The sequence below is a fragment of the Camarhynchus parvulus genome, chromosome 1, assembly GCF_901933205.1.
Source record: "Camarhynchus parvulus chromosome 1, STF_HiC, whole genome shotgun sequence".
NCBI lineage: Eukaryota > Metazoa > Chordata > Aves > Passeriformes > Thraupidae > Camarhynchus > Camarhynchus parvulus.
In genome coordinates this window covers 90,347,091-90,371,962 of record NC_044571.1, presented here as the reverse complement: position 1 = coordinate 90,371,962, position 24,872 = coordinate 90,347,091, and the positions used below count along the sequence as shown (strand labels likewise).

Below are 24,872 nucleotides of genomic sequence, written 5' to 3'. Positions count from 1 at the left end.
GATACCTAGGATGGAGGTAGGAAAGTGAATGTGCCTTGTGGAATTTTACCCTTAACTGATGTGTTACCACCCATGTATGCTTTGGTGATGTGTCTGTACCAGAGGAATTCAAGCCTGTCGGTCACTGGATGATAATTAAGGTCCCAAACAGAAAACAAGCTCTTCCCCTCTGCCTGTGAAACATTAGACCTTATTTATCCCTGGATCAGTCTGATTAAATCAGCTTCTCTGGCAAATTGATTCTCCCAAATGTCCTTTTCTGAATTGGCTATTTTAGAGTAAACATCTCCACGTAGATTTTATAATACTTTGCTCAAAGCTGATGCCTTTTTTTTCCCCCAAGGACCTGGTGCAGCTCCAAAACTGATGATGGATGTAACTGACTGATAACTGCGTGTCGCAGGCCTACATTTCCTTCTCTTTGGGAAAATTGCTTCTCTGGGGAAGTAAGAAACAGAAATCTGGTGGCACCAAGTTTAGAAACTTCCGCATGGGTATGTGCTAAAGTACAGGCCTGAAATGTGGGGTGCCTGGGCTGTGCTCCTGGTTCCCACTCTACTTGGGGCTTTGCTTGCCCCCTCCACCCTGTGGAATTCACCAGATGGGGGTGAGGCTTGTGTACTCCAGTCAATGTTGAGGTCCCCCATGGTGTCTGCAGTTGAGCTTTTTTCCAGGTACCTTCCCAGGAACAAATGCTTGGATAAGCCAGAGAAGCCCTTTCACATTTGCTATGCTGCAGATTAGCACAGAACTAGGGAGAGAATTTGTCAAGTGCTGACAAACAAGTCGATACCGCAGGATGGCCAGAGTGTGGAATAGAAACTTTCCCTCACTTAGCAGCAAAGTGCTTTGGGTTCTCCAACCTTTATCATTTGTGGTCTACTTTTCTGACAACCAGGTCTTTCCTTGGCAGCCCTCCATGGATGAGCAGGTTGAAGTGGCTTGCTCTGATAGTGGGCTGAGGCCTGCTAGAGCCTTCAGCTCTGTTTATAAAGCTCTTCCCATACAGACAGCATACAATGCTTTGTCACTCCCTAGCGTCTCACACTGGGTTGTATTTTCAGGAGGCCCTGTGAATGGGAGCTAGCTGGCACCTCATGTCCACACAAGGTGCAGCTTTCACACCAGCCCCATGTGGTGAGAGCCACACAACTATTTCAGTTTCAACATGTTACCAGGAAAGCTTTAATTGGATGCTTGAAAGTTAAGAGTAATGATGGGTTTTACTGCATTTCTCATGTTACTTAGAGGTGATTGTTTTCATGGCTCAGTGGCTGGTGGAAGTGCCATTCTGTGCTGGAGCATTCTGCACTGCCCGAGTTGACTGTGCCATCACATGTAGGTATGCTGGACTTCCATGAATGCCTTTCCATGAGTGCATTCACTCATGTTGCATGCAGCAAGCCTTTCCCTTTACTTGCATTTAGGGTTGAAATGGCTTTTCAGAGGTTCCCAGCACTTGTAGTAGTTTTTATCTAGGCGATTTGAGGTCTGGAGGCCCCATTTTGTGACAGCAAGGCTGAGGGATGATTCAAACATGAAGGCCTGTTGGGAAGAGGAAAGGTAGGTTAGGGTAAAAGGAAAATTTTGAATCCAGGCAAATGTCTGCTCTACCACAAACAGGATTTGTATACATGGTCCAGTATTTCCAGGTTCTCTCTTCAGCCTGACCGACACATGGAGAATGCTCTGCAGATCTGTCAATGCAATACTGGAATTAGTCAGGTCTCAGGAGTGACTTTGGACTCCCTGCCTGCCTAGGAAAGCCAGGTTGTCCCAAAAGCTCTAGTTCAAGGTCTGTTGATGATCATCATTAGATGTTAGGGGGTAGAGATGGGAGGACAGTCAGGGTGTTTGCTTCTTTGCCCATAGGCTAAGACAACAATGAAATTCCCAGCTTCCTGCTCAGGCAGCAGTACACGTGGGCAGATGATCAAAGCTGCCTGGCACTGGATGTCTCCAGGGGAGCTCCTGGGAGCTGAGAGCAGTGCTCACTGGTAAGGGAGCTGAATGCTGCAGCAGTTGGGTCCAAGTACTTTTCCAGCTTGCCAGCAAGAAGTGACAGTACTAGGCTTTAGTTTAAAAGTGGGCACTGTGCCATGCTCTACCCCAACTCCTACGAGCTCCCTTGGCTCCTTACCATGGTCCCGTCTGCGACTCGCTCCGGCTCCAGCTTGGCTCTGCTCGCCTTCTCGAAGCAGTCGGCATCTGGCCCGTGAGGGGTCATCATGCTGTGCAAGCTGCCGCCTCCCGGCTGGAAACCTTCCTCCTTTGCTTCATAGTGGCCTTTGATGAGCCCCATGAACTCGCTCATACAGTTCCCTGCAGGGGGCAAAGAGAAGAGGCTGCAAAGAACGGTGGTTGGGAGGGATCACAGACAGGCTGTGAAACCCATGAGCTAAGCTGGGCCATGCAGAGGGTGGAGTGGAAGGGCAATAGAGCATGCTAGGGGACATCAGGGATCCTATAGGCAATGCTTGTAAAGTTGTACAGGATTTTACTACCTGGATTCAGAAACAGAGTGCCCTGATGAAGGACATTCATTAGGAATCACCTTAATGAAGGGGGTTCCACCAATCCCTAAATGATGTTGGTAAACCTGTGCTTTTCCTACCATCTCGAGCTGTGTTAGTAACACACCTGCATAAGGACTGCATGGTGTAACCTGATTTTACAGACTGGGATTAGGGATTGTGAAGCATTGGAAAGGAAGTTCTGTATAATCATCCCTGTGTTACAGACACAATATACTTGATCAACAGTCTTATGAGAGAGTTTGCTCTGCTGTCCCAGGTTATAAGCAGGAAATTATTTTGATAAACCTCTTCTACCACCTCTAGTGCAGTCAGGCACTTCACTACCTTATGCTTTTAATTCATGCATTATCTGCCTATTTCTCTACATCCACTGTATGCCCAAAGACAAGGAGCCAAATTCTGTCCTTCCCTGAGGAAGAATACTTCCAGTAGACCCTCTGAAACCACTAGAGTAACATAACACTAACTTAGGCAAGGATGGTTATATCTAATCATTCAGTACTTACTGAGTTATGCTCCCTGTAAGGAAACTATTTAACACCTGTCATCCAAGCTTTCAGCTTTCCTACACCTGATGTGACTGAACAATATGGCAACTTTCTGCTCAGCAGTTAGTTTTTGCAAAACCAGGACATGCTTCCCTAGCTATTTTATATATAGCCCTTTTTAACCACTAGTTCAATCCTTGTTAAGTACAATCCAGGCTCTGAAATGTTTAACAGCAAAACTAATTTAGCTCAAAGCAGAGTTGGCCTATATATGTATGCAATCATTCATTAATTTTCATTCCAAGTTGTCAGTGTCTCATGTAGGACTGGATAGTTACAAGATTTTCATTGAACCCGCTCATGTACTGCACTTGACGCATTTAAACTGCAGTACAGATCCTGAGAGCTGGGTAGCCAATTTGTCTGCAACAGAAATTTTAATATCTCTGAGGAAGACTGGTCAGGTAAGTAGGAAACCAGCCTGGAACTCAGGAGATGAGCAGAGTCCAGTCTCTTTTTCACTTGCAAATTTCATATGTGAACCCAAACAACATAGGTGTGCCTCCCTTCCCTGTTACTTAAATAGTGTTGTCTACAAGCAGGATGTTGTGAAGTTAAAATCTCTTACTGGCCAGTAGGTATTAAGGACCCACCATCATGAGAATCACATAAACTCTCTCAGACAGAATTTATATATGGTATAAAAAGTGTATCAGAGATTTTCAGTCTAAGTTCAAAAGTTCTTAGGAGTAATTCACAGCCTCTAAGGATGTAAATGCAGCCAGGAGAAGTCAGTATTTACAAGCTGTACAAGCCCCTTAGCATATGAAATTGTTACAGTGTCTAAGAAGAAAACTTTTGAAACACCATTGCTATACTTGGAACAAAGTTAATGAAATATAACTCTTGAGTACATCAAAATTCTCTGAACACAGGCTTTCCACTGCACCTGAGCAGAGGAGGCAACAAAGGATTTCTGGCAAGCAAAATAAGCCCTGGTGAAATACTGGGAGAGAAGGGAATTCAGCAGAACTGAACTTGTTGGAATCAATATGGCACTTCTACCCCAGAGTTGCTCAGTCCTGTTATTCCTCTCTTAATGGAACAACACTCTTGTCACAGCACTAATTGCAGAAGGAATTAACATGTGCAGTGTCTTGATAGTTGGCAATCACAATGTCTGCCTTACTAACTCAAGCTCTTCCTCTCCATGGCTGGGGAAGAGCAGACCAATCTACTCATCATGAATTTAGTGCTCCAGCTTATGGCTGAGGTGCTTGGTCAAGTGAGTAGCTATGGCAGCCACAGCTGTCCTCATGGGTGCTCTTAGATCATCACAACGTGGACAAGAGAAGGAGAGCTCTTTCTGTCTTTTAGCACAGAAGAAGCAAGGTTGAACATATTTGTCATGGCTCACAATGCATCCGTGTAAAATTAGCACAGCTCTGCTGATGAGCAGCAACTTCACTGTAGTTAACCAGCAGTGTGCCTCACCTCCTAGGGTCTAGAAAAAGTGTCTTGGCACTATCCCAGCCAGTCAGGAGATGTGTTTTCCTGTCACCCTCATTATTGCAAATGAAAGCAGAATGACAGGGCAGGACTTTGCCTATGGGATTTACTCAGATGACTGCAGAGCTGCCTGCTATGTTTGCAAGTGCCACTAATTCTGCTGGCCTCCAAGGTGCTTGGAAATAATTTAAGTGGCAGAAGGAACTGGCTGTTAAACTGTGGTTAGTAAGTGTGCAGAAATCCTTTCAGTGCTTCAAAGTGACCACAGCATGGTCACTTGACATCTTCTGGGATGGAGCCTGTTAGCTGTTGGTTTGAGGGGTGCTGGGTGCCCATGCTTTCTCCCTCAATCTCACAGAGGAGGATGTCTCATCGTCTCCCTTGAAGGGCAGTCCCATGTCAGGAACTGGATTTCTAGCATCCGTTCAATGCAACATGTTGCCATGCTCTGCCAAGATGAAGCCAAAAAACTGCCAAAAAGAAACCAGGTCTGCGGATGGCAACCAAGTCCAAAAAATACCAACCAACTCCCTGCCTGAGAAGCCAATTCCTCATCACTGGCTTCTTAAATGTGAGCAATATCTCCATCACTGTGCAGGTGGTGAAGAAGGGCTGTGAAGAGCCAATTCCCTCCTTTGCTGTAACTCTGATCTCACCATACAAATGCCAGCTCTACACCCCTCTGGGCTTCTCACTGCCTGTAATATGATATTTCCCTTTCTCCTGTTCTTTATCTATGTACTCTAATGAGATATTAAGTGATTCATGGCTGGGTGACAGGACAGTGTCTGACTCATCTGTACAATGCCAAGTTCAATATGTACCCAGGCTCTCTGGGAGCCCCTCGAGTACAGATACATACACCTATGCAGAAACAGTGGCCCATCACCTCTGAGTTTTCGTGAGATGCTTTAAATAGGAACATCTTTGGATTTGTCCATTTTCCAGGGAGGACTGACTGACTCCAAGAAGCTGACTAACTGAGCCAAGGACAACAAATCAGGCTGCTGCTTCCCTGTGCATGCTCTCAAACAAATGGGGACTTGTTTCTTTCCTGCAGCCCTGGGCTCAGGCAGGGCCAGGGCGGCGCAGACGTACGGTGGTAGTAGGGGGGGCGGAAGGTGTTGTTTGCCACCCCCCAGAGCGGGGGGAATATGACAAAGTCAGCGAGTGCCACGCCAGCACGGGTTGTCTTGGCTGTCAGGACAGTGAAGATGGAAGGATCCTGGAAAAAAGCAAAGCAAAAAAAGAATGAAATGGAGCAGGGCTCAGAGCTGTCTGATCAGGTCACCTGGGTGGTAAAGCTGACTGATACAGCCTCTCCCTTGCCTAAACACTTTTGTCACCTGCACCTGATAGTGTGGATGAGATGTGGGACCCTGGAGGACAGCACTCAATTCCATGCTGTACAGGGAGGACGAGAAATGGGTCTGGATGGTTCTTCCTTTGAGCAGCTTTGACAATCCTTCCCATCCTGGCCCTCGTAGCTGGCAGCATAGATGAGGAGGGTGGACAATGCTGCAAGATGAGGTACTGCAATTCCAGGAGCAGTCTCCAACACTCCTACCACAAAACCACACCTTTTCCTTAGCCAGTTACAGAGGACAGGAACATCCTGCTAGAGGCATTTAGCCTCATGGCCCTGTTAGTTTACAAATGGAGAAGAAATTGCAGAGAAATTGTGGCTTGTTGAAATCTCTAGTCCACTAAAATGATTTTCTGGGCTTTGATCCCAAACCTGTCCTTCCCCTGGCAGATTTTTCTAGAGTTTTAAACAATACTTTCTGTTGGTTTTCTCACTAGAAATGCTCCAGTCTCCCTTGCACACCCATTTGCATTGCTGTGGACATCTCATCTCTCCCACTGGACTGGTTTCTTTTTTAGATGAGTTGCTTACATTAGTTTTGGCCTTAGTTATTTTCCATAAAATCTAGAAATTATTGCAATAAAAGCTGCCAGCTCTTCAAAATGAAATTCAGTGCTGGACTCAGAAGAACCAGAGGAAGGAGCCTGTCCAATAGCAAGAAATAAATCAAGGCAAGAATTTGAAGCAATGGTGTTTTTGCTGAGTTGCACAGTGTATGTTGGCATCAGTATTCATTCCTCCTCCAGGGCACAGAAATTCTATGCTTAGCTACACAGAGCTGTTTAAGAAGCTGATTAACCTCCAGTTATGTCTTTGTACCACAAAGGAGGATGTCTTCTCCTATGAAATCTTCGTTTGGACCCAGGAAAAATGGCACAAAAGATGTCACACTGTTTCTTAGAGCACAACATATTTTCTAAGAGGTGCAGAGCCCCTGGAGCTGAGGGTGGGTTTGGGTGGTATGGTAGCCACAAAATTTTGCTTTGCCTTGCCCAGTTCCAGAACTTACCGCGTGGTCAAAAGCAACAGCATTAATGACCATGAATTTTTCCAGGTGGTATTTGTACGGTGTGTAGTTCCCATGCCAAGCTACAACATTGTAGGGGGAGTAATCCTAGCAAAGCAAAGAGACAGAGGATTACCACACACAGCCTTCCAACATGCTGCACATGTGCAGGATGCTGCTCTTTCCCAAGTGAAAAGTGGGCTTAGTACTGATTAGAGGCACACTGGCAGCTCTTTAAGCACAGCCCAGTGTTGTGAGGATGAGGTTTTCCTCAGCATTTCTTCTTGGTGAACCTCAGCCTTCCCTCTAGGGTTTGGTCTCTAAGAGCTTTTCAGTGCTCGGGCAGTGTTTGGGCAAGGCCAGCTGCAACACCAGCTCTCTGGTAAGGAAACTCTGGATTTTCACAGTAGCACCAGCTCCTCATTTCTACATTGTCGCTATAAACATATAGAGGCAAAGACCACTGTTGAGTTTTTGGACAACCAAGTCTTCACAAACACTTTTTTCCCAGACTGAGGATCCTCAGCTGGGAAAATGAATGACCTAAGAAGACAAGGGCTCAGTTCTGCTCCACATAAGTGAGCAGGACTTTGAGAGACGACATCCCTGCTACTGACCTGCATATCCCAGGCCATGCACTGGCAGTCACAGCACTTCAGTGTTACCTGTTCTCCCAGGGCCTCCTCACCTGCTGGGCTGCAAACAGCTTGCCCTGGTACTTGCTGATCACTGTGTAGCCTCCTGGCACTTGGCGGTCCTCGTACCATGCCACGGGTACCAAGAAGTCACGTGGGTTGGCCAGGCCATTAGCTCCTGAGAAAGAAGGACAAAAGGTGACAAAGCTCTTTGGGCAATCTGCTAGAGAAGTGAGAGGCTGGTGCCATTTCCTGGCTTTGTGGGTGCCTTTCTGTGTTATGAGTGACCCAGCTGCTTCTTGGCCCACCATGGAACCTGAAATAGTCATGTACTTCTTGTGCTCCTATGGGTAGGTGATTGTAATTCATCCTAGCATTCAAGTCTGTGCTCCCTTTGTGACTAAGAGAGGTCCCACCAGTTGCCTTCTGAGCAAGATTAGTACATCATCCTCAATTAAAGGCATGTAACAACCAGGAATTAAGTGAAAAATGGAGGATGAATTGCTCTCTGTTCCTGGACATCCTGCTGACAGGATGCTTAGCCGTGCAGAAGTTACGAGGCATGTCACAAGGAGGCCAAATGCATTTCTGAATGCTAACAAAGAGAGCAATAAAATAGTGATACCTACAGACTCAGGGCATACTGAGGGGTTGCTTAATGTGAAGAGTGCATTTTCAAAGTGCAAAGCACCATATGGGTGCTGGAGCATTCTTCTCCTCATTAGTATTATTGTTACAAAGTGGTTTTGAATTTCTTGGATAAAAATGCAGACATTACTACCTGCTGCTAAGGTTTAACAGTCACTGCTTTTCTCCAGCTGTCACTTTTTTCAAGTGAAAAGTGAAGTTAAAATAAAGTAAGACTGAAATACAAAGGATCTTGGTCTCTGAGGGGAAGGCGGGTAGATGGTGAGAAGAGGAGCTCTTATAATTACCACCTCCTGAAAAGGTTTACAGGCAAGTGCAGTCTTTTTCTTTTCTCCAGAAAGTAAGACTTATAATAGGTTCCTGCCTTCTGGAGACAAAAAAAAAAAAACAAAAACAAAAAAAACCAAAAAAACCCCCCAGAAAACCCAAACCAAAATCCAAAAGAAAATCTAACTGTGTCTGAAAAACTAGCTAATGGGAAAACTTATTACAAACAGGCTGGGCAACCATATCAATAATCAAGTGGAGCAGGCACAGATAAGTGGGGGATGGCAGAAAGCTGTAGCTGACTAAAAGGCAAGCTGCTGAGAAAACACTGTAGGCTCCATGTGTAAAATGATGTGCCCAGAATGTCACACAGAGGAGATGCTCAAGTGGGGTCCACTGAACAGCTGCAGATTGGGTTGGTTCTCCACTGAAAGAAGGACCAGCTTCACTTTCACCACGGCCGTGAGATACAAATGCCCCTGAGGGCAGATGTGCCCCACCAAGCTTGTTACTGATTGATAATGCCACTTAATTGTCTTGAAGCATGGCTAGTCCTCTAGGTCATGCTGAGAACTAAAAATATCTAGTGGAGAAAAAAACCCCAATCCAACCTAAAACGAAACAACCAACCCCAAAACATCAGTCTGAAAGTCGGAGAACTCTTGGCACTGGTTTTGTAGTTATTTTAGCTATTACAAGAGGAGTTTCACTTCCCTTCCCTGGGACAATCTTAGTAGAAGCAACCAGGAGGTGTGCTTCTCAGCAAGATAAATTTGGAGGCCAGTACCCAAGGGATGAGGAAGGTGACATAACCTAAGCTGAGCCCTGCCAGTAAGCTGACTGGGCAATCACGATGTGGGCAACAAGCCTTCAGATGCTGTGTCCCCTCACAATATCTTTGTCATGGCAGCAAGAGGCTGTGCCTTCATGATCTGTGACTCTGCACAGAGCAGGAGGCATCTGGCACAGAGGATCTGTGATTTCTGAGACCTAGACCTTCACTCAGTGAAAGCAGATCCTCCCCAGCATCACCACACGGAGATGTGAATGTCTTGCTGGTCAAAGTCATGTGCTGCTCATTTTATTGGTTTCTAATTCTCCAGAGGCAGCAGTTTCTGACACTAAAGCGCTCTAGAGCTCCAAGGTTCCTCTGTTAACAGAAGCGGGGGGAAAAAACCACTTGATTAAATCTAAAATGGGCCTTCAGGAATATGTCATTTCCAGTTGCCTCTGAAATCTGCCCTTCCTTTTACCAGGAAAATTCTCTCCTATCATTCCAGTTTATGCCATTTCTGTAAGTATGAGGCATCAGTGGTGATGGCCTCTTGGGTTTCTTTTGGTAGGAACAACTTCAGAGTCAGCAGATGGGGACATGCTGACCAGAACTGAAAACAATAGAAAAGAGGGTGGGAGATAAATGGTCCCTTCAGTGCCAGGGGAATCTCTGGATGACTAGTGTGTCACATTTTTTTGAGCTCTTCTGGGAAATAACAGTGCTGGAATGAAAATCATCTTTGTGAAGGAGCATGTGCATGGGAGGATGTGATGGATTCGGGCTTGTAATTTGTGCCCGTCCCTATGGAATTCACTGTAGGTGTAACAGGAGATCATTACCAATGGGTCCCAGGTCAGGCAGCTCAAAGTGTGCCCCATACACCTCCAGGATGTAGCCTCTGGTCTCTCCAAACACCTCCACACTGAAACGCATTCCTTGCTGGAAAATAAAGAAAGATACTAGGATCCTCCCAGGGCTTTGCTGACAAACCATGAGCAGCTGAGTGCAGAAGTTGGCTTGCTCCAACATCTGGCTCTGAGCCACAGGCAAGGTGCATTCAGCCCTTACCTGGATGACACAGATTTCATTGGGCTCCACTAACATCTTCCCAAACTCAGTTGTGATGAGCAGTTTTCCTTGCTGGGGCACTGTGGAAACAAAATGCAGGCAGAGGAGCTGAAGTAGTGTGGTGATTGCCACCTTCCCTCTCCCTGTCAGAGCACCCAGGATCCAAGGAAGAGCAGTGGGCCCTTTTTGGCACAGCTACACAGGGAGTCTGGGCTCCCATGCAGACTCTTGCAGCAGAGAGCCCTGCGCTGGAGTGAAGCTTCCTGACCAGCTCCATCATCCCCATGTCACAGAAGGTACTTGTATGACCCAAAACTTCATGGCCTCTTGGTGTAAGGTTTGCACCACAGTCCAGATAATGGGATTTGATACATTTGGGTCTATACCTCTCTGTCTCACAATCTTCATACAAAACAGTGCCCGTACCCATCTTCGTCAGGACTGTGGCAGTGTGAGATATCTGGGAATAACTGCTTCCTGAGGGTAGAAGCAATACTCTGCTAACATCTGCATTGTTTTCCATGACTGTTCTGGCACAGGAGAGCTCACATTTTGACTTGAAAAACTAGCAGATTTACAAAGCCTGCCCTGGCACTTCTACTTCACAGTAGTGAGGGAGGTGAGTGAGAACAATTTAATAGCTATTTGATGGAACAAATGTTCCTGTTGGCGTCCCGAAGGCATTCCTGTTCCTTACTCAAGAAAGGTACAAGCAAATATCTGCCTTTTGATACTGCTCAGAATATTTTTCAGCATGTGTGGACTTTATGTGTCAACCTCCACGCTCACTGTGGCAGTCTGGTTGCCTGAGGCTGGCACAGCATGGGAGCTAAGCTGCCGTGCCAAATAATATTGGGCTAAAGCAACAAAGGCATCCAACTGTAAGCTGTTCTGAAATCCTGAGGTTTATGATTTCCAGAAAACCTCTGCCTGTGGCGTGTCTAATACCAGTCTGGGGAGCCCTGGGAAACGATCCCTGAGCACCATGGCGAGGAAGATGGGTCACTGCTCAAGAAGCTGAGGTCTGGCACAGGAGCAGTGCAACTCGCCCAACTTTAGCCGAGCTGGTGCCAGAACACCAAATCTGCATGGCATGGGGGTGAAGCCAACCCTCTCCTCCAAATCTTGGCTGTAGAGCCCCAGGCTCTGGAAGAACAAAGAGGCAGGCAGGCGGGAGCCCAGGTAGAACCACCTGGAGGAAAAAAGAAGCCAAAGCATCAACTCACCAATCAGGAAATCACCATCGGAATTATAAAGGCATCTAAAGAAGAAGGAAACAGTAAGGTTAAGGTGCTATAAGCCCCATGCATTTGTGCACACCACAGCCACAGCTGCGGAGTTTTGAGCTGGGAGACTGACATGGCAGAGTTTCACAAATTCACAGAATATTCTGACTTGGAAGGGACCCACAAGAATTATCAAGTCCAACTCTTAAGTAAATGGCCCAGTCTGGAAGCAGGATGTTCTCTGACCTCTGCCAGGTCCCTGCCTTTGTACTCATGGGCACATCAGCTGTTGGAAGCTGGGGAGCGGGACTGATTTCCCCCCTGAGCCACTGCAGGGAGCAGCAATGCCTGCTGCATGTGTGTTGAATTCTGAGGAGCAGCTAGAGGACCTAAATCCAAGACATCTCCTCTTGCTGCACCCCCATGTCCAGCTGCCTACTTCTCTTGGTGGTTTCCTCACCCACTCCTCCGGTGTTTGGCCACAACACGCTGTGGACATGGAGAACACGTTTGCCTGTGCACACAGGAATGCAGGACATACAGGGACGCTGGGAGCTGGACTCCAGTTGGTGGCAGACAGACAGCCTGGAGCAGCCTGAGCCACCAGCGCAGCAGGCACTGACCTGTCAGTCATGGAGGTGTTGCAGACAAAAATATGGACGGCGATGCCATTGCGTCCTCGGGGCTCGCCGGCGCCACACAGGGTGTGCAGTCCCTGCAGGCAAACCCAAGGCACCAGGAGTGAGCAGAAGGCAGGGGAGCAGGAGCAGCCTTCTTTCCTCCCCTCACCCCTTGCTGGGTCTCACCTCCTCTCTCACTTCCCACACTGTCACCAGCCTTTCTCTGTGTGGCCTTTTGTCAAATGTGTTGGATTCTTTTTAATATGATAAGGGTTTCTTAAAATCCATGTAAGCTGGTGTTTTTCAGCCAAGGGTCTGGGGAAAACTGAGGGTTAGGGCTTTTTTCTTTCTTTCTTTAAGAATTCCTTGAGAGCCAACGAAGAAAATCAAGCCCACTGCCAGTTGCTTGAAATCTGCAATCCTCTCCCCTCCCATAGATGCTCTGCAAGCCCAGTGGTTTCAAAACTGCCAATATTACCCTAGTTCTGAGCATCTTGTGTGCCCTGCCACCCCCTGAGGGGAAACAGAGATGGAGGATGCCCAGGTGCCCTGGTTCCCCAACTTACGCTCACAAAGTCCATCTTATTCTGAGAGGCTTTGGGAATCTCAAAAGGTTTCCATCGCAGCTAGATTGCAGCAAACAAAAAACAAGAAGGTGCCAGTGATCAGAACACAAATGGTGGTAATTCAAAAGAAAGTAGACCCCTGTCCTCCCCCTGCTTCTCCTTGCCGAGGTAGCTCTTTCTTCTCTTTCCTTGTTGCCTTGATCATCTGGTTTACAAGTGGTTTTGTTGTTGCTGTGGGTTTTTTTAATTAAAAAAATATTTGGAGGGCTTTTAAAAATTTTAATCATAATTTTGTAAAGTAATTGGCAGGTCTCTGTAGTGCCAAGGTCAAAAAATCCTATTTCAAATCTGTCTCTATTAATAACAACATTTTTGAGAGTGAAGAAATTCAGATAAGCCAGCTTTCCACAGCCAAATTGTTATGGCCCTGTGCTCCATGCTAAATGATTCAGTTCTTCTGTGACCCAAACGTGACATTTTTTTTTGCTCCACCTCATTTCCCCCACATCCAAAGCAGAAATAGCTCTGCCTGCATGAGCAGGAGCCATGAGCAGCACTAATTACTTCTTGCAAAGCCTATTGAGGTCCTCAGGCAGAAAGTACCAGAGGGGTTCAAAATATTTGTTGGATTTGAATCCACCTGCCTCCTCTCACAAGAAGTTCCACAGTTTATATTTGTCTGGAGCTTTTTTGTTTGGTTGGTTGATTTGTTTGCTTTTGTTTGTTGTTTTTTACAGTGACATTTATTATTGGTATTTGTTTTTTCCCTGCCTCTCAATCATAGCTTCCCTTTGTAATCTCTGGTCCAGTCTGGAGAGCTTTCTTCTGTTTCAGCATTTCTTGCTCAGATGCCACCCCATATTTTTTCATCACATTTGACTCCTTTTCAGTTTTGTCATCTTTTATAATTCTGCCATTGTCCTTGGGTAATTTTAAAGGGTCATTTTCCCCATTAACTTCAATGGGTTTTGCATAAGGTGCCTCCATATGGCATGTTTTTAGATAGATGAGGATTGCTGAAGTTCCTTAAGTACCTGGGTGAAACACAAAGCATCTCAGGGGAGAGTAGGTGCTGTCCATCAAACTGAACCTTGTCTCTGGCTTTGCTTCAGAGAGGATAAGATGGAAAGCAGGAAGGTGGCTCCCACTTACTGTGAGGAAATAACTCTTCTGGGTTTGGTGGTTGCCATTGAAACTGGCAAGAGAGGAAGTGGGCAGGAGCTTTGCTGCTCTTTCCTTAGACAAAAAAATGTACTCCACATAAATGGTTTCAAATGCTTGAGAGCTGGGCATCTTGGAATTACTGTAACCATAAATAATCATAAAGGTAGATGTAAGGTGCTAAAGGACATCCAGGATGGATGAGGTGATAACAGAAGTCATTGGAACTTTATCTGGGAAGGAGCACCAAAGGCATGTAAATATGAGCCTGTCACTGCTCCTTGGTCAATGGCTGGAAAACATATTCCAGCAGATCCGGGAAATTATTTAGACAAATGGTGAGGCTGCCGGGAGGCTGGAAATTAGCTAATCATGATGCATCAAAGGGCAAAACCTGAGAGAAGTGAAAACCAAGTGACCATGAGATGATGTTGAGAGGAGAATGGCAACAGATTAGCAAAACCAAATGTGCTGGGGCTGGCAGGGAAGAAATCATGATTAAAGACAATGGCAAGGCTGTAACAGAGGGAGACAAATTCCATCTCTCTGTGTGACTCTCCAGAATGAAGTGACATTTCCCACGAGGGCAGCAGAGAAATGGGCTGGCAGCCAGCAGCCTCTCCAAAAGCACAGGGAAGGACAGGATGGATGGCAGAGACATGCAGCTGCTCTGCTGCCTGAGCTGGGGCACGAGAATTTCATGGGGGACACTGAAGGAGAAGAGAGAGCAGGTTAAAAGGTGGCCAGCAGGAGCCCCCAGGGGAGATGCCAGGTAGCACAGATCCAACCCTGTGGCACTGTAGCCGTGCTGGGAAGCAGCACAAGGATCTGTCAAGATGGGGAGCAACAAGCGTGGAGGGCTGTCCTTCCTTGGGTGACTGTGGTGAGGAGCAATGGACAGGTGGCTGACAATACCCTGCTCCTGAATTGGTCAGACCCCCAGGAACCCATGGCTCCCTCAGACCTCTTGCAACTCAGCGCCTTTGCACTTCTGGTTAGTTTGACATTTAACTGTCCTCTTGGCAGGACTAGGGCTCCTTCCAGCATGGTTACCTGGTTGGGGTCAGGCTCAATTTCATCCCAGTCGTGTGTCAAGTGGCCCTCCTCGAGAGGTTTGAAGGGTTTGTGGCAGACTGAAGGCAGGATTCGATACAGCCAGCTACAAACAAGGAAAACACCTGGATTAGCCTGGGGAAGAGGTTAAACCCTCTGGGTAGCTTTTGGCTGATTGAGCTCCTAGAATAACATTTACATGGGTGGCAACTGGAACAAGAGGTTTATTAAATATCAAATTAGTAATATTAATATTAAGATTACATAGCAAACAACAGCTCACAGCCAGAGGATTCCAGAGAGATGGCTTTTATTATGGGCTCTAAATACAAACATGTCCTGCTTTGAACAGGTAAATGTCTATGTGTGTATTTATGTGTAGTTACTTACATCTACATTCACACATATGCATATAAAAAAAATAAAGATACAGCTTTTTCTGTTGCTGAAATACAGCAATCTCGGAGTTGGAAAAAGAAGCTTGTTTAAAACAGCTATAAAGCAGCTCAGACAAGGCAGGGATGAGCAGTGTCCAATGGAAAGAACAGAGGAGCTCTCTGGAGACAGCCTGTATCTGAATTTGGATGGATTACAAAAAGTAGCATCCTTTGCTTGGCTGGCTATGCCCATGCAGCAAAGGCCAGAGTTTTATGTGATGTTTCCTGCTGCTGTAGGAGGTCCCCAATGCCTCTGTCACTGCCTGGGACTGTCACTCTCCTTCCTTGCTGCCTGCAGGGGCTGTGGGCCCTGCCAGCACTGCCACTCCAGCATCCACACAGCCTGCATGCTGCAGCCAAGCCCAAAGCTGGGCTTTCAGTCAGGTGAGAGAGCAGAGGTGACCAGAAAAGCCTGAGCTAGGCAGGGCAGCCCATGCTTTTGATGTGTCAACAGTGGTGGTTGCAGTTTGGGCAAGTGGAAGAGGGGAGGAGGGAGCTCTCCCTTGAGAGCTTGAAAAATTCCATCAAGGACAATTTCGTGCAGCAAACAATGATTCATCCCTTTCCCACGCACACTGAGAGCTGGCACCAGCCTGGAGAGCAGAGGCATCTCAGATGATGCATTTGCCTTTCATTTGAACAAGCAGCAAAAGGGACAGAAGAGCCACAGTGGGAGAAGCAAAAAGAGAAACCCATCTTCTGCAATCTGGTTATGGCTGGAGCATGACAACCGGGACAGAGCTCTGGGAAGCTTGCTGCTGGCTGGAACAAGCTGTTCCCAGCACTGCTGAGGTGTTAAAGATCATGCTGGGTCCTGGCATTTTTCTGAGGCCCTGGGCAGCCCCAAAATGGGAACAGACTGATCTAGCAGCTCACTGGCCCCAACCAGTGTACAGGAACATCCCTTTAGGAGGAAAGAATCTTTCTCAGAGGCTTGGCTTTGACACAGTGCATCAACAGTTGCTTACCAGTGCCAGTGCCAGGGGTGATCTTTCCATAGAAGCAGCAGGGCTGAAACCCTGAGGTTGTTTCACACAGCACACGTAACCCATTCAGGACTCCATGGTCCCTGTGAACATCCTCCTCCCTCCTCATCTTGCTCAGAAAACCACTTTGTTTCCTACCCCAGCCACTCCTTTCTCAGAATTTTTTTAACCCACTTTCCCCACCAAAGCCTTTTCTCTCCCCACCCGTGGTCTTCTGTCCTTGTCCCTTTCCCAGTGCACAGCAGAGGTTTTTTACATTTCTAGGCTTGCAGAAAGCAGTGCTGGCACTGAGGCAGCCTCTCCATTGCTCCTCAGAGCTCACCCCCAGTGCCACATCCCCCCCAGCGCCGGGGTCACGGTACCTTCTCCTGTTGGTGGCGCGGGGGCAGGTGAAGGCAGAGCCCGAGAGCTGCTCCGCGTACAGACCGTAGGGACACACCTGGGGGTTGTTCTGCAGGGGGGACAAGGAGAAAGGAGGAGTGAGAGGCAGTGGCATGGAACTTGGCTCTGAAGCCTCCAGCAGAGCACTGAGCTGGCCACCCTGATGCTGTAGGGTGCTGTGCTCTCCTGGGGCTGCTTCAGCTCCAGTACTTGTGTGTTCTTGCTCCTCTGAGCACCAGCCAGACCCCAAAGACCATTCCCACACACCACAGAAGTGCCCTAGGGAGTCAGCACAGCCACTGAGGCTGCAATAGAGTAAGTTGCAAGGGGCAGTACTGCACAGGGTCAGAAACAGGAGTATCAGGGAAAAGGAAATCATTCCCAGTGAATACAGACTGAAAAGCACACTGGTGTTGAGCACAAACTTTTCTCAGACCAAGTGTTCAGAGGGGTTAGCCCAGAACATCATGTCTGGCTGCCTTTCCAGAAGGCTAATCAAGACACAGAAGCTGAATGCACTGAATTCTCCCTTCTCCTGCCCTCTGCCTATGGAACCAGTGCCCAGGGCAGGCGTTGTACTGCTTCCTCCTGACAGTGCTGCTTGCTGCCCAAAAGCATCAGTGACTTGTGTAGGAGCCTTTGCTTTCCTGCAGGGTTTCTGCACAGTGAGAGTCCTCCTCTGGAGTACAAAGGGGGCATTTCCCCCTTTGCAGAGCTGGGGTACAACTAGCACAGGGTTTAGCAACCCTTATGAGTTCATAACTGGAGGACAGATTCGTCCTTTTCAGAGAACAGAAACGAAGCAGTTTGATCTAAGTATGCCACCATCTATTTGTTTGAGATCAGCAAGAAGCAAAGACATCCAAGAACTGCAGGAAACACCCCTGTGGGACACTCATACACCATTTTCTATCCCATCTCCCTCCTGCAAGGTCTACTATAGCATCCTGTATCCTGCTGCTGAGCAGAGCAGCCATCCAGACAGTATCAAACCCTGCCCTGAGAGGTGGGCAGAGGGGAGAGCTAAAGCTCTCTGAGTGTGTGTAGCTTCCAGCCCTCCAGCTCCATCTTGTCAGTACGGGTATGCAGCGAAGCAGGGGATCAATAACCCTTGGAATTTTTAACTTAGCCAGCACTACTGCAGATGCCAGTCTTATAAATACTGCATCAGAGAAAGGATCCACTCTTGGGGCTGAAAATCTTTTTTGTCTAACTTGTTTTCAGATTTTTCTATTAACTCTTTTGATACAGAGTCCACACTCTGTCCAGATGAGAGCACCTCAGGCAGGAGCTGGAGGAGTCTGCTCTGCAAATTGGTGCTGCTGTGGAAATCCTCAAAGAGCACATCCACCACATCCCACTGCCTTTTTAGACCAGCAGCCACTGTTATTGATCTTCCAGTTTTAAACGCCTCTATCTTACCTTTTTTCTAGCCAGCCTCAGTAGCAAGACACTGCACCAGCCAAACTACCAGCCTGAACCAGCACAGTTTGTCTTTCTTGTGAGCACACGGTGGGCTGCCATGCAGACCTAGGGGACATTTGCATTTACCATGTCCCTGTGTTGTGTGTTAGTGTCCTCACTGGCACACAACATGCAAAATATCAGAATTGGGGAAATCCAGGAAACTCAGGAAAACAAAAGTTGAAAAAGTCTCCATTTGACCTTAATTCTACTGCATAGATGGGGAAGGGGAGCACCAAGGGATGCAATTGGCTTAGCACCAAACCATAGAATCCTAGAATGGTTTGGGTTGGAAGGGACCCTAAACCAACCTGCCATGGACAGGGGTCACTTGCCACTTGACCAGGTTGTTTAAAGCCCCATCCAACCTGATCTAGAACATTTCCAGGGGTGGGCTATCCACAGCTTCTCTGGGCAATCCGTGCCAGTGTTGCACCATTCTCGTAGCAAAGAATTTCTTCCTAATATCTAATCTAAGCCTGCCTTCTTTTGGGTTAAAGGCATTCTCCCTTGTCCCATCCACTGCCTGCCCTTGTGAAAAGTCCCCCTGCAGATCCCTTGTAGCCTCATTTAGGTACTGGAAGGTGCCATAAAATCTCCCAGGAGCCTTCTCTTCTCCAGGCTGAACCCAAACCCTCTAAACCTGTCTTCATAGCAGATGTGCTGCCATCCAAGTCCCAAAATTACAGGAGACCCAAGGGGAGCCACAGGCAGCCTCAGATTGTGTGCTGGTGTAAAGGAGACCAGCACAAAAAGAGGTGAGAGAGGTTTAATTCTTCAGGGTCTCATTCTCACCTTTGGGCACCAAGAAGATAGCACCAAATGGGTTGCAATTCCTTCCCTTAAAACAGAATGACCCCATATAATTTATTGTCATCAAACATGTTCAGAAGTTGCTTTTAAAAATGAATCTGTCAGTTTATTACTACAGGTAATAATATTCATGTCCCCTCCCTACAAAGAAGCTTCTCCCCTGCCAAAGACTTGTATGACAGCTTCATAGAACCCCATTCCTACAGAAGTTGTGAAATCTGCCTCTCCTGCATGAACATATCTCTCTGCCAATCTTCAAATTTCTGCTCTGGTTTAATCCAGAGCTGGTGGCTTCCTTCTCAGTGTGGCTGAGCCACTTGTATTTTTTTCCTTTAGGAAAAAAATCCCTGTTGCTGAGCAGAGGTAATTTAGGCAGGTCTTAAAACCCAAGGTGAAACTTGGAAGCTCACAAATAAGTTTAAAATAGAAAGTATTAATGGAAATCTTTATTTCTGACTTCTGCCAGCATCTTATTATTCCAGTCTTGTATAAAGAAGACTCCCGGAAATTTTCATGGTGGCAGAGAGAAAAGAAACATGTTAAGATGAAAAGAAGCCAAAGGATTAGATATTCACTCAGGAGGGCATTTTGATAAAGCACTTAAAAAAACCTCAGTACCTGTCCCTCTGGTAAAGCTCCTGGACAGCGTGGATCCTCAGAAGCATGTTCATTTCCAAATCCCGACATGTACTGTAAAACAAACCACACAGCTCATCACTGTTTTGAAAACACAATCAAAACCTCTCCAAACAACCCACCCATTGCTTTCCCATGCATTTTTCCAGGGTCTTTGTATGCATTAAGACTTTCTCAAGTGATCTGCTCGCATGTTGCCACAGACCATTTTCACAGCTCCTGGATTTGCTTCGTTAACTAATCGTGTGCTGGGCTGGGAAGCACAGACAGGAATTGCTCTCCTAAGACTGCATGTCTATTTTGACAGTGTTCTGCTCCATCGAGGTACTTGAGAAATAACCCAAATATCACATATTCTGTCAGACTCAAGGACAACAGGGTGATGGATAGGAGGAACTGTGCACCAACATTATGGATGTGTGCTAGCACCATTCACATTCAATCTGACTTTGCTTCAATCATAGGTGTTCCAAAATCTCCAGACTGCCTTGAAGATTTGTTCACTGGGTCCTCAGATTCTTAGGGAATGAAACTGGGAATCATTTGGTTGGCATGCCAATCCCCATGCTCAAAGAAAAGGTCAGGATGTAGATGGGATGAGGGATGAAGGGAAACACAGCCAAGTTGAACTGTGCCACTGATCTGCCCTAAAAAAGCGTTGTCTTGTTGGGCATGAACTGTCCACCATGGTAGTAAGCAAGGATTAATTAATTACTGGGTGATTTTCTGGGTCTCTAGAGCAGTGAATTCCCAAGAGACCCACAGCTGGAACAGACCTACACATCCTGCCATACCTGCAGCTGTCATGGTCTCAGCATGGCTAAAAGCCACAGGATAAGTGGATGCAGATCCTGGCTTTGCAGCACAGGGACAAGCCCCACAGCAAGCCTGAGACACATAAGGGAAGCAGGAATAACAGAGACCTTAGCTTTGCACTGTCAGAAATGTAAATACAGTCCCTTCAGATGCTACAGGAAGCCACAAAACAGCTCTGTTGAACTCTGCATGAACACAGAGGTGTTTCTTGGCAGCCACTGGCGGTTCAGCCCCGTGGCCTGGGAGGGAGTTAAATATTAATGCTGCCCTCTAACAACTGCAGGAGTACTGGGGCTGCTCATCAGCCTTCAGACAGCAGTGCCAGGATGGCAAAGCCCAGGAGCCCTCAGGCTTGGCTGTCACATGCTGGCTGTCCTCAGCACTGAGCAGCCCTGGCAGGCACAGGGACCATCCTCAGCGTGGTATGGCCCCCTGGGAGGCACAGGTCTGAGATTAAAATGGACAGACCTGGTTATAGGAGCCCCTGTACCTGGTTTATTTTATAAATAGTATTACAGCCCCCAGGGGTGCTCAACCTTGAGCAATTTGCAGCCTCCTTATAATTTTCCCAGTGTAGGAGACACTCAGAGAGCAAGCCTGAAACCTCCTGAGAAATCATGTGTTTTCCTCAGGCTCCTTTCAGCGACCTGTAAGAGAAGACCATTCCCAGGGGGCCCAGGCTGGCTGGAAGCCCTGCTCAGCCTGAACCTGAAAACATCCTGGTTTCCCTCGGTTCAGGGAGGATATTTCTCTCGTCTTGTAAATGAATATACATCGCTAGGAGCTGCTCCCCGCTGGGTTCTGCAAGAAGCATATTGATATGCAAAGCAGTAGGTCACCTAAGCAGCCTTGGCAAATGTATTGTATTGGAACATTCCCCCCCCGCCCCGTTTTTCTTCCCCCCTCCCTTCTTTTGAACGGAAATGCAGCAATATCTGATGGGACTGCAGCAGTTCCAGAATTAACTGAGACTTCCACCCTGCATCCTCCTTTACCGGTAACACTGAGGTTGTCCGAGCATTTGCCTTCGGGGCAGCCCTGGTGAAAAGGGGAGGGAAGAAGGAAGAGGACGAAGAGGGAACAAGCTGATTTTCTGGAAGCATACCTTCCAGCAAGACTCCACAGGCTCTGCCGAATGCTGATGGAGGGCTGGGAGGGGACAGCCAGTGGCTCCTCGGAGGGTTTGTGCACCTGGCAAGCACCGTGCGCTCCCCGGCAGCCCCTGCCATACTCCAGGGGTGAGGGGGAAAGCGGGCACAGAGATTTTGCTGTGACAAATCCATCCCTTGTCCTTCGGGCTAAAAAGCTGGGGATCTGCACATCTGAACTGTCTATCCACATCCCCAAAAGTCCCTTTGCCTTTGCTTGCTGGGCCAGAGGAAAGAAAGAAAACCAACTTGGCAGCAGCAGCTGCCCTGTGCCTGCGCTGGTGCTGCCCCGCACAGCGATGCCAGGGGGCACTTCCCCACTGGGCTGGGAAAGATGCTGGCATGCAGAGCTGCTGCCTTCCCCAGCTGCACCAGGGGCTGCAGGGGGTGGCACTGCCCCGCTGCCTCTGGAGGGGCAGCAGAAGCTGCTGCATCATTGCTTGGTCAAATAAATTCTTTCTTGCCAAGAAAAAAAAAAAAGAATTCTCAGGTAACTGCATCGAGGGCTGAAAAAAAGACATTGGCAGGACTGCAGCCACTTGGAGGGGAGATGCCTTGCTGGTGATTTATCACCCTGAGTGTGGCTCCAAGACTTTTGCCTAGAGATTGGATGTGGCTTTTCTTATTCCCTGTTTTATTTTCTCTTTCCCTGTGGCATACCTCAGAGAGGCTTCTCTCCTCTACATGCCCATAGGGAGTTGGTGTCAAACATTATCTGGGCTCCCAAAAAGCTGTGCCACATGTGCTCTCTGCATGCCTTGGAATTGTCATGCTCCAGAGCTCTGGGGCACCGTGCAGGGACCCTGCTGATACAGGCTGGGTGGGAGCAGTGGTGAAAGGGCTAGGCAAATCATGACCTTTCCCCCTTCCAATCCTCCAAGCCTACCTCCCACCTCTCATTTCCCATTTTGTGCTGCGCAGGGTGCCCCCAAACCAAGGGAAATGATCTCTTTCTGCCTGCCCAGCAGCAGAGCATCCTTCCTGGGCTGAAAAATCTGTGAAAATGGAACCCAACTCTTTTCCATGAAGTGGCACCATGATTTGAGTCCCAGAGCACTTCCCCCTACATCTCTACCTGGCCTCTACAGTTCCTAGAGAAGTTATAGAAATCTCCAGGTTGGGCAGGTTGATGGGCACTATTGTAATTGAGCAGCTGGTTTCTCTGTTACACAAAATAGTCTCTGTGGCTCTTTGTTTTCAGCCCTGCTTTTAACTACTGCTGTTATTTTGTTCAAGAGCCTGTAGATTTTTATGCCAACAGGACCTTAGGTATTCATCTGACTCCACTTTGGTTTTTGTTTTGTAGTTTTTCGATAAAATGAGAGAGATAAAAGCCCAGCACAGCATAAAAAATTCAGCATAGCTCATTGATTGGAATAACTGGGATGTAAAGCAGAGTGCTCGCAATGGGTATCGTGCTCTGACCTATAAACCATAACCTTTTGTTCTCCAGATTAGACAGCAGGCATGGGAAAAAATGCATTTGAAGTCTGAACACATAGTCTGCAATGCAATTAAGACCCTTCTTCAAACACTGCATATTATATTTCTCTATCAGCTCCTGCTGCAGGACACAGGGAAACAACATTCCTCTCTCAACAAGAAACATGGCACTTTTTATCAGCTCAGTCCAGTCAGCCCTGGAGGGTTTAACACAAATGCAGAAACACTGACATGAGCATTTGGGGCAACGAGCAGAGCAGGTCTGTCACCCTCTCTGTGGGGCCCCACAGCCTCCTGGCAGGCTGAAGCCAAAGCACACAAACCAGAGCTCTGCCCCAGTGCTGCAGGGCCAATATTCCCAGAAGAAACTGCCACCTCCCCTGACATTTCAACATCTCTGTGCTCCAAAAGTGCTGGAGATGGTCCAGGGCCAGACCTTTCCTGAAAGGACCTGCTCAGCTCTAGGCTGGAACATGACTTCTGCAGACAGGAGAGAGGGATGGATGCCAGGGAGTAGAGAGGAAGGGTAAACCAACAGTTCTGGAGGAGAGCTGCCAAGAGAGGGTGAAGCAGGTGAGGTGATGACGGGGTAGGAACACATGTGACACCCCAAAGAGGAGCTGCTGGCAGAGCAGCCTGTTCCCATGAGCAGCTTGGGGCAGACCCACTCTCAGCCTGCAGCCACAGCCACAATGGCCAACAAGGTGTTAGGGCTGCTAGGAGTGAGGCAAAGATGGACATGAAAGATGCAGTCACGGCCATGACATGAATCAGCTGGATCTTCATCTGGAACAGTACAGGGACAAGGGTGCCCTGCTGCTGAAAGAGGATAGTGAGAGCTGGGAAGTGTCATGGACAGGCAGGGAAGAAGCACGGTGAAATCCTACTGTTTGAGGAGACAGGACTCCTCAGAGGGGAATGAGCACTGTAAGAGCACTGTGTAAAATAATGAGCACTACAGAAGGTGGGGAAGGAGCACACTCATGTGTCTCCAGAACTAGGAACAGGCTTAGTAACAATAACATCCCAAAAGTCCAGGGAGAAATATGATGATCCTGCACAAGCTCTTGAGATTCACCATGTCCTGGGGTAAAGCCTTGCCACTCCTGCATGCTGCAGCAGCTCATGCACCCCAGTGGCCCTGGGGCAGCTGGCCCCCCTCCACAGTGGTGAGGTGGTGTCAAGATTCAGGGTTGCAAGTCTCGTGTTCCTGTTCTTGAGCCACAAACCCACCCTATCACACCCTTCTCACAGAGCTCCCCTGTGCTCTGGGAAATGGTGCAGGAAAAGCTCCTGCCAGCTGCCCTGCTGGGGCTTGGAGAGGAGGGCATGGCCACAGCCTGGCTGCTCCAGGGTGCCCTGCAAGGGGTACTGAGGAACAGCCCTGAATGGAGCCGCTCCCCGGGGCTGCTGGGGAAGATGGCAGCCAGGATTGCAACATCTGGGCAGATGTTGCCAGCCAGATTTCATAGGCTGAGGGGGAAACACCCCCTGGCAGCCAGGGCAGGAGGAGAGGCACATGCCAAGGGTGGGGAAAGGACAACTCCCACCATGAAGAGGTCCTGACCAAGAATGATTTCCAAAGGAGGTGAAAAGGGAGAGAAATGCTTGTTTATAGATAAAACACAGCAAAATACTTAATCCCAAGAAAGCTTTAAAAACACACCTTGACACACAGAAGAGGGGCAGAATAAAATGAAACAGAGCCCTTAAAAATGAGTGTGAGCAGAGAAAGGGTTTCTACAGCCAGCACTGGTGGGATCCAGGCACCCAACCTCTTACCTGCAGGCCCGTCATCGTCCTCTGGTTATCCCCCTCCTGGA

General features: G+C 47.8%; 1 protein-coding gene across 1 annotated transcript; it reads right to left on the bottom strand.

Moving 5' to 3' along the window:
* Positions 1 to 1,282: 1,282 nt before the first annotated feature.
* Positions 1,283 to 24,872, bottom strand: HGD (homogentisate 1,2-dioxygenase). The gene is made up of 14 exons (XM_030956424.1): positions 24,832 to 24,872; positions 19,625 to 19,696; positions 16,711 to 16,799; positions 14,926 to 15,031; positions 12,712 to 12,771; positions 12,149 to 12,240; positions 11,526 to 11,560; positions 10,300 to 10,379; positions 10,071 to 10,170; positions 7,595 to 7,719; positions 6,910 to 7,014; positions 5,633 to 5,759; positions 2,141 to 2,322; positions 1,283 to 1,545 (listed from the first exon to the last, which is right to left on the bottom strand). Exons 1-14 carry the CDS (start codon positions 24,844 to 24,846, stop codon positions 1,414 to 1,416), a joined length of 1,320 nt encoding a protein of 439 aa, XP_030812284.1. The 5' UTR covers positions 24,847 to 24,872; the 3' UTR covers positions 1,283 to 1,413.

Bases quoted from the DNA above. Each gene is read 5' to 3' on its own strand.
- HGD (XM_030956424.1), bottom strand. The intron at 7,720-10,070 runs GTAATGATCTCC...CTTCTTTCTCAG, and splicing joins GCCTGACCTGGGACCCATTG to GAGCTAATGGCCTGGCCAAC. The intron at 7,015-7,594 runs GTGAGGAGGCCC...TTGCTTTGCTAG, and splicing joins AGCTGTTTGCAGCCCAGCAG to GATTACTCCCCCTACAATGT.